General features: G+C 37.9%; 1 protein-coding gene across 1 annotated transcript in view; it reads right to left on the bottom strand.

The window, feature by feature from the left end:
* Window positions 1-275: 275 nt before the first annotated feature.
* The window catches only part of dmxl1 (Dmx-like 1), a 33,152-nt gene continuing 23,887 nt past the window's right edge, over window positions 276-9,540 (bottom strand). Inside the window, exons 30-45 of the mRNA XM_053504436.1 lie at window positions 9,154-9,335; window positions 8,911-9,065; window positions 8,735-8,820; window positions 7,418-7,619; window positions 7,070-7,187; window positions 6,719-6,778; window positions 5,945-6,031; window positions 5,721-5,839; window positions 5,091-5,232; window positions 4,475-4,535; window positions 4,116-4,243; window positions 3,852-3,929; window positions 3,670-3,761; window positions 3,485-3,537; window positions 1,764-1,981; window positions 276-1,354 (exon numbers count right to left, since the gene is read on the bottom strand). Coding sequence (XP_053360411.1) covers window positions 1,130-1,354; window positions 1,764-1,981; window positions 3,485-3,537; window positions 3,670-3,761; window positions 3,852-3,929; window positions 4,116-4,243; window positions 4,475-4,535; window positions 5,091-5,232; window positions 5,721-5,839; window positions 5,945-6,031; window positions 6,719-6,778; window positions 7,070-7,187; window positions 7,418-7,619; window positions 8,735-8,820; window positions 8,911-9,065; window positions 9,154-9,335 — 2,006 coding nt within the window. The 3' untranslated portion in view covers window positions 276-1,129. The remainder of the gene's footprint in view (window positions 1,355-1,763; window positions 1,982-3,484; window positions 3,538-3,669; window positions 3,762-3,851; window positions 3,930-4,115; window positions 4,244-4,474; window positions 4,536-5,090; window positions 5,233-5,720; window positions 5,840-5,944; window positions 6,032-6,718; window positions 6,779-7,069; window positions 7,188-7,417; window positions 7,620-8,734; window positions 8,821-8,910; window positions 9,066-9,153; window positions 9,336-9,540) is intronic.

Here is a 9,540-nt window from a genome sequence, read left to right as displayed (position 1 = left end):
TGTGCAATGGCTGACTTATCAGTTCTCATAAACCACAAGGCTGACAAAAACATCAATCAATCTGCTTATTCACAATAGGCTATTAATATGTACCCTTTACCTTTGATTCAAAGAACAAGTCATAAAGTGATAAGATGAAGGCATAGAAGTGATAAAGTTCAACTTTGGCAACACAACTGAGAGATTCAACTCTTTAAGGGCTCAATAATTAGCTAAAGTCTTGAATCAAAGAAAAGTAAAGAATATACTAGAAATAATCAGCTGTCAGCCAGACCTCGATGGACCAAAACATGTCTTTGTTGGAGACAATAGCATTTATTTGTTGCTGCCCACAGCAAGGGTATTCCAGTTATGTTCACATAAATGCATAAAACGTCTGATTTCTGGCAGATTACCTCGATGGAAAAGTGCTTTGTATGAAAAGTCATATCCTTCTTCACTAAAGCCTTCATAACTATAAGTTCAAGTTTGTTTTTGAAAGAAAAAGCTTAAAAACTTAGATTGCCTGCGCTGATATACATATTTACTATACAGGTCTTAACGTACCCAATCGATGAGGACTATGATACAAATACCTAAATACTGTTTATCTTGGAATTATTCTTACAGAATGCCTTAATCATACAATAAGAGATACCAGCAGGGACTAGTACACAGTTAATGCAATGCAAGAATGGTCACAAATTTGTAAGCTACAGTATGCAAAGAAGTTTAAAACCTTCACTTGAACCAATAGATGTCACAGAGGTCCATGGTTGTACTTCAGGTATAAATATAAGGACACTTTTCACTATAATATCTAGTCCACAATCACAACACTGCTTAGCAACATATTATTTAAGGCTTACTTATGTGGTATAGGTCTACAGACTACCCAAGTAATGCTTTTAAAAAGGGGTAAAATATATAATTAATGTGCTTCAATATAATATATGCTTGATCCGGATTTAAGTGATATGAAAGAGCGTCCATCCTCTGGAATTCAATCAGGGTTCCTCAGTCTTGTGAATGTCCAAACTATTGACTGATCAGCAGCGCTGTATTTGCTCAGGTCAAAAGTTCACCTTCCCAGTGGTTCGTATTGCTCATCTTACCCTGTGCAAAAGTTGCTCCGACCTCTTCAGTTGTGCTAAATGATGAACTTTACATCATTCTTCACATTGTTGGTGTAGATGCTGACACAGTCAGGCAGGACACGCATTTTCATGGTCCCGTCAGCACCGCAAGAAAAGATGTGATTGCCTGGTGCTGTCTCAATCTGCATAACCCCTGTGCCTAGGTTGCGGAAGATGGACTGCCGGGCATGTTCATTCGGGAAAGTGTGCAAAAGGCTCTGCGTTAACATGTTCCACACCTGCATAACAGCGAATTAGAATAATTTGTCTCTTGGCCATAAACACATGACATCATAGTTTTAAGTTCAAAATAATTGTTTCATCCAAGTCATTTTTTGGTTCTAGTAGTAACATTTATTAAATGCGGAGTTGAAGGTGTGATGGTGACAATACAGTGCAGGCAGTAAATAAAAATAAAATAAAGATGTATTTTAATAATAGTGTCGTTTACGGGCATGAGCAGGTAAATAAATAACTTCTCCTTGCCTCTAGTTACAATTTGGTGGAAACACTTAAATGGCCTATAAAATGTGTTAATAATTTAATATCATACACAATACTGTTATTTTAAAATTATACTAGCATGACATCTAAATTGGATACGAACATGGGACCAAGTTCTGGATTCTAACAACAAATTTAACGTACCTTAATGTTGCCCTCAGCCGAGCCGCTGATGAAGCAGCTTTCTGTAGTGTCCACAGCAAGCGCTTTGACAGCCGAGTCATGAGCCTGGAAGCTCTGGCGCTGAAGCTTCAGTGTGAGGTCCAGCACGCTGATCCATCCTTTCCTGCCTCCGCTAAGCAGCAGCTGCTGTTTAGGAGAAAGAGCCAGCACAGTGGCACCCGACTCATGGCAGCTAAAGCCTGCAAAAGGACGAACATGCTTAGTGCGATTTTACAACCACACTGATATTGGTCTAAACCAAGAATGTGCTGATGGATACTGGTATGACAGAATACACTGTATGGCCAAATGTTTGTTATACCCATATGTACTTCTTGAGCATCCTGTTTGAGATTTGCTGTGAAAAAAAATCTCATTCCTCTAGGAAAGAGTGGGGCTGTGGGCCTTCAGCCTTCAATGAGGTTTGTTACTGATTTTCATTACCAATTTGGGGAAGACCCATGTTGATGGTCAGATGGCTACATATTTTTGGCTATATACTTAATCACAACACACCTGTGTAATTAATAGCTACAAACAAAGAAGGGAGAATTACTGCCATGTGCAATTTGTCACACATAATATGGTCAGGACTGCTGTTGTCAGGATTGCCATGGCAACACTTCATTTATGTATTACCCAGCAACACCATTTTTCACAGCAGGAAAAGAAGCAGTTTAGCTCGTGAATAATACATGCTTGGTTGAGTAATAAAACTATTGGCAGAAGAATCTAGTTAAATCCAGTCCTGTGTTTTTCTAAGTCATCTAGATGCAAATCTACTGTGTTTCAGCAAATCATCTTTTCTCACTGTCAGTGGCCCAGGGTCCTCACAGAAAAAGAATTTTGCTGTCATAATTATTTGATGTTTCTGACCAGAGGTGAGGGACATTTTTTTTTAAGGAATTTAGTAGGTAATGACATCATTAATGCTTTAACTGCACTGCTAGCTAATACAGTATAGTTAACATCAATCATTAATCTTTGATGTATCTGGCCTTGTGCCCTTGTGTGGATGTAGGTGGCATGAACAGCAAATTGCTCAGCAATATTCAACAGCTTACAGATGCTCAATACCCAAGTCCTACATGGTTGGTGGAGTGTTGATATGTGCATTGTATTGATGTAACACATGTGAACTGGTTCGTATGGAAATTTGGTAATACCATAAACAAATTTGATAGCACCATACAACAAATTTGATAATACCACTCAAAAATAATACTAATAATAAATCCCCATTGTGTTGCTAATCAGGGGGCAGGGATAGCTCAGTGGTTAAGGCGTTGGACAACTTGTAGGTCACAGGTTCAAACCCCAGCACCACCAAATTGCCACAATTGGGCCCTTGAGCAAGGCTCTTACCCATTAACTGCTCAGAATTAAAATTAGATAAAAACATAAATCGCTCTGGATAAGGGAGTCTGACAAATGCTGTAAATGTAATTATACTGAAGGAATAAATTAAAGCACTTAAGATTTTTTTTATTAAGTGTTTTCCTTAATCAGGGTAATAAGTGCACTTAATGGGTCTGCTGCTGCCGTCATGTTTTATGTCATTATATTAAATATTAAATATAATTATATAAAATGCTAGAAAATACACTGTACACTCCAAAAATGCCTCCTATAATTGCTGTGTTCCAGTGGAAAATTTAAAGAAAGCTGAAATTTTGTTTATGGCATGACAGTCTAAAACTCACCATGAACCAGGCTATGCGACGGCATGACCAGTGTATCCCACAAACATACATTTCTGTGTAGTGAAAGACAAAGAGGAAGAGACAGGCAGAAAGAAAACCAGTTTAGGTGAGTAACAAAATGATGGCAGAAATCGGCTAGAATCCGATGGCTTATGGGTTCTAATGCTGGTTTCTGCACAGTGTACCTGTTGTCAGTGGAAAGGCCTGCAGTGGCAATGAGAGATGACGAGCCCACAAAAACAAAGTCATGAGCTGTTTTATTATGGCACTGCAATGTCTGAAAATGAACACAAAAAACACCAGTCTGTTACCAACCCAAAGGAAAACACTATTTATAAATAAATAAATAGGAAATGCTGGCACTTACCAGGTACGGTTTTGGGGTGTTCCCTGATGTATTTGTCTGCCAAAGACTAAGAGCTCCATCTGCATCAACAATACCAAACTGAGGGGGAAAAAGTTATTTATTTATAATAAATAAGGAAAATCAAGTCCTCTAAAGAATAAAAATACATATACGAAAAGGCTACCAGTTAAATACATATAACCTGTCCTAGATCATTTACATTAGGCTCTACTTACTACTATTGTAAAATTCACTGTAAAGCAGATGAGACCTGTGTTGACTTACCTTATTCCCCTGGTAGTTAAATCGGATCCTCGTAACCCTGGAGTTGCCAGGGCTCCTAAAGCAGATAATCTGCTGTGAATGGCCCCATTCAAACATCCTCACACTTCCGTCCTGAGCACCTGTTAGGTCTGTAGTCAAAGAAAAAACACAAAACTGTAGTGAAAAAATAAATAAAATAAAATAAAATCTATCTATCTATCTATCTATATATATATATATATATATATATATACACACACACACAATTTCCCTTTGATTTTCTCTAAATACATGCCTGTTTATGCTCACATATGGGGAACTCTACTGGGCTTTACTCTGTAATATTTAATCAGCAAAACTAAAAGTTTGATGGCACTTACAATATGGGAGGGTAGGGTGGGATGTCATCCTCCTGACGTTGTTAATGTTTCGTTTAATCAGCTACATAAAGGATAAAGGATTTTGTAAGGTCTAGAAGCAGACTTCAGCTTTAGGATACAGTTACAAGGCAAAAAAAAAATAATGATCTTAAACACACTGCTCTATATGGCCAAGAGTTTGTGGACACCACTAGATTTTGGAGCATGGTTTTGGTGATTTCAGTCCAATTAGCCTTAGTAAGAATTAGAAAAAGTAAGAGTGAGTAGGCCTGATGTGCAATAAGTGTTCCAATTCATTCAGTGTTCAGGGGTTAAGGTCAGGGCTCTGTACAGGTCAGTCCAAGTTTAGCAAACCATGTCTTCATGGACCTCGCACATTATTTGGGTGCCTTAGCTCCAGTAAAGAGAGAATTTAAAGGACATCATATAAAATTGTGTGCTTCTTTGTGGCAACACAGACGTCACATATTGTTCTAATGGTCGGGTGTCCACAAATTACTCGCTATACATTCTAAATAATAGAAACCAGTATAAAAAGGCACAACATAAAACTGTAAATGTATACTGTGTAAAACCACTCAAATGCATACATTTAGGAAGATTTAAGGGTACCCACCATGGCTGCTCCTCTGCCAGTCTGGTGGCTGCCTAACCAGGGCATATTAATGGGAGTACCAGGGCTGCTGTGAGTGTAGGGTGTTGTGCCATGCAACGTGGTGAAATCATCCCGGGTCTGGACCACCAGGAAGTCATCACCTCTGAAACACCACATTAAACACACATTGCAGTTCCAAATGAGAACAGGACAACATAATGTTTCTGCTCTCTTCCTGTTAACTGAAGTAGAAATTGAAATAGATCATTACTTCAGTTCATGTTCATGAATCTAAAAACAAAGCATAAACACTGACGATCGGGTAATAATGAGATCCGAATATAATTTCCTTGAGTGTCTGCAAAGTGAATGAAGCGGAAATAAGCTGCACAGGCAGTTTATTCATTTAAAACTCATTCATAATAAAAGGCTTTTGTGTAGCTAGTGAAAAGAGGATGGGAATCTCATGACTGAGAACCATATGCTTTATGCCATTGTGGGAAAAAAAATTAAAATAAATACAAATCTGAACCAGCACTACAATCGCTGCAGTGGGACTCCAGGAAAATAAAAGTTTCCTATTATTTTGCCTCAAGGGCAATTTCCCTGGATTAAAAAGTATTACAAGTAAGAGCAAGTTGGCAAAATTACTTGACTTCCGACTCTGCTTCATCATCGATCCATGTCATTATCTGAGTGGCCAGGATGGAGGACACGTCCAGCTCCTGGATGTCATGGGTAGATGCAATCACTAAGCAGTTACGATTGGCCTGTGAAAGCATAATGCATATATTATTACAAATACACCCAGTGCACAAGCTAAAACCAGAACCTTAACCAGAAAATGCCTGTGTTTCTCTGATACCACTCTGCACCTTATTAATGGAGAAGGCAGTGATGATGTCAGAATCCTTGTGGATAATACGTGCTTTGCCTCCAGGGTAACCCAGTTCTGCTTCAATCTGTGAGAAACAGAGTCATCGTTTTCAAGTCTCATTCATGCAACAAACCTTTGCTTATTTACAGAAAATTCTCACGTTCCCATAATATAATACATATTCTAGAGAATGGCTGATGTGAGAGAACCAGTTATTTTACATGGCTATAACGGATAAAAATAGGTGATTATGGGAATAAGTACAGCTGCTGGAATAGACATAACATTCCAATACCATAACTGTATATTTCTACAAAAAAAAACAGTTTGGACTATGTATAAGTTACTTCTCAAACATCCGTAAAAAATTAAGGTATTTTCTACAGTACAGTTTGTGCTTTGAAAATAATCTACTCAACGACTTCCCAACCGTGTTTAACTGATTGTCCTTGTAGTTAGTAAACTAGATGCAAGTGTAAGGACCTATCCAATAATGGAAACTTCAAAAAACTTTTGTAAGTTGCTCTAGATAAGAGTGTACATGTAGATGTACAGTAGAAGCCTTCTGGCTATCAACATGATTAAATGATTTGCTTGCACTGTGCATTGCAAATGACATCGTAAACCCTTTTAAATCATCATTTAAAAACTGATGCAATAACATAGTTATCTTGATATTTAAAGCAAGGAAGTTGCAATGCACCTTAAGACAGTAATTGTAAAAGAGGTAAACTTACTATAATAATGAAAAAACAACCATAACAGGCAGTACCTGATTAAGACCAGGCTCCTCCATTCCTGAATACCTCATGCTATCAGTGTCCTCAACCAACTTAATGGTTAAAAATAGTCACAAAACATCAGACAAAAGAATTAAAATGAAACATGCAAGTCAGTAGTTCACATCAAAAAGATATGTTTAGACAGTTAGTAAAAACAGTAACTAATTACAATACAATACAAACAATTCAGGCAAAACAACTGCACAACACAACCAGCATGGCACACACCTAAAAGCACAAATAGATATTATAAACAGATATTATATTAGTATTGTACTGAAATCCAATGAGGTAGCGAGTGACTGCCTACCTCATGCAAATGCAAGGAAATGGCTGCATACCTCAGTCTGATCCCGCTTTTTGGCAAAGATGTTGCGGATAAAAGTCTCCTGAACCTCTTCCTGTTTTACCAGGTACTGCCATAGTCTCTTAACAGAAAGTGCAGAATGATGTCGAGACCTAGATGATTAACATGCATGGTCAATACAGTAACACTAATGCTCAGGTGCGATAATTGGCAAATTAGCAAGCAAGAATTACAAAAATTTTATTTCACTTTTTTATTTTTATTTAATTTACCTAAATTAAAGAAATAATCATTTTAATCACACTTCAGACTGTTGGCCATTTGTTGAAAATGGCTGTGTTTGTGTTTGGATAAGAATGCAGAATGTCTTATTATAGCTGACCTGAATGGGGTGTTAGAGGGTTCGAATAATGCCTTGTGTCTGAGAAGAGCTGGTCCAGACGCCATGGTCCCATCAACCGGTTGTGTGGAAATGAATTTGGAAGGCGGCCCACCGAAAATCTCCAGTCTTTTGAGCAACACCTGTTCCCAGCGCTGTAACGTTTTCATTACTGAGTGGCACAGTGGGGAGCATACAGGTAGGTCTGAAACACACACACATACAAAATGGGCAAACAAAGGAAAACAGCTACAGCATCAATAAAACTCCGTGAAGAACAGCTCATAGCAAAACCCTAGAGATGCCTTGAGGTTTACCAGTCAAACTCGGAGGCAGTCATGCAAAAAGTCTTCTACAATTCAACTGCCAGATATCTAAAGCGTTATATTTCTAGACATACAGTATAAGTATCAAACCACATCACATTCAAGATTTTGTCTCAGTCACTATTTTATGCCGAAGATGTTTAGTGTGGTTGAGGCATGGCGAACCCTTATTTGTGCATGAGGCATAGTCATGTTGGAACATGTGTGGGCCCCTTAGTTCCACAAAAGAAAATATAACTGCGACAGCATAGAAAGGTATTCTACACAATTGCATGCTTACAAATCTGTGGCAATAGTTATAATATACACTGATCAGCCATGACATCAACACTACCACCAGGTAAACTGAACAACATTGCTTATCATTTCACAGGTCACTGACCTCCAAACAGCAGATTTCAATCCGATGCACAGGACAAACAAGTCCGATCCTCATGCTAAGCCACAACATATCCCCAGAGGTCCTACAGAACCATGCTCTAAGGGGCCAGAGCCACCCCAGTGGCACAACCCAAAAATTTTTATGGTGGGTTTAATGTTATGGCTGATTAGTGTATGTCTTATAAGTAATGCTTTCAATGGACACTTGGAGGAAATAAGAAGTGTTTTCATTATATGCACACTGCTATACTGAAAAGTTATTTTTAAATTCTTACTTCTTGATTTATTGCAAACTGTTTTTCGCCTTTATTAAAGAGTTTGCTGTAGAGCTTATGAATCTCTCAAGTTAAACTTAATTAGTAGGTCACGTATAGGCTCTTTGCTTTACCTCGGTTAGAAGCGCAATAACTTATTTGAAAACCCCAGAAGCCTGACTTCTCTAAAATGTTCTTCGAAACGTCATCTATATTTTATTATTATTTTTTTTTTTACTCTTAGACATTTATTATTTTTTTTTTTTCAAAATTGGTTTTGGTGGGAAATTAAGTAAAATAAATAAATAAATAAAAAAGCACTCTATAAAGTGTTAACTGAATAAGGTTTTATTACTTACCCTGGAGATCATAGCCAGCCATAGGATAGAATGATTTCAAGCTGACCAGCACCAACTGCACCATGGCCACACGCATCAAACACCAGCTAAGGACAGAGGAAGCTAGACTTCAATCCCTTTCCGAAAAAAAAAAAAAAAAAAAAACGGCATAAACAGAAAAAACATTGCATACACACCTATATGAATTGTTGTTGGAATGTTCTTTAAGTGGAGAATTGGGGTCAAATGCATCTCCAAAACCATCATCATCATCATCATCTTCTTCCTCATCACTCCCTTGGCTTTCCTCTGAATCATACTCAACTTGGCTTATAGACGGTGGCAGGAAAGGCTGTGGAAGGTATATGAATGTGGAATATTTTTAGGCTTAACAATTGAAAAAACAAATAAGACTGGATAGAATATTATTTGTCTTGTACCTTTGCAATAAAGTAGTCCCAAACACTGAGTTCAGGAGGCACAAAGCGTTCTTTAAAAATGGACGCCTCCTGCTCTCCTATAGGGCTGACTGGGCTGTCTGGTACATCCCTGGAGCTGCTTTTGGAAGGAGGCAGCCTGAAACGCTTCTGCTTCCAATCCTGGTCTTCATTTGTGGCTGGAGCTGACACCCACAGAAAAGTGTGATGAGAAACAGTAGTATGCTTGCTAGACAATTGTGTTTATATACAGTCAACAAGCACAGTAGACAAACATTGGAAATCCCTTAATAGCTATGAATAATACATTTTATTTCTGTCAATATAAAAATACTTATGGAACAGCATCTTCTGCTGTCAAAAAGAAAAAAAAATTCTTCTCTTCACAAA

The sequence above is a fragment of the Clarias gariepinus genome, chromosome 9 (genome assembly GCF_024256425.1).
Source record: "Clarias gariepinus isolate MV-2021 ecotype Netherlands chromosome 9, CGAR_prim_01v2, whole genome shotgun sequence".
Classification (NCBI taxonomy): domain Eukaryota; kingdom Metazoa; phylum Chordata; class Actinopteri; order Siluriformes; family Clariidae; genus Clarias; species Clarias gariepinus.
The sequence above is the reverse complement of the archived record's forward strand: the minus strand, read 5'-3'. Positions and strand labels throughout refer to the sequence as shown.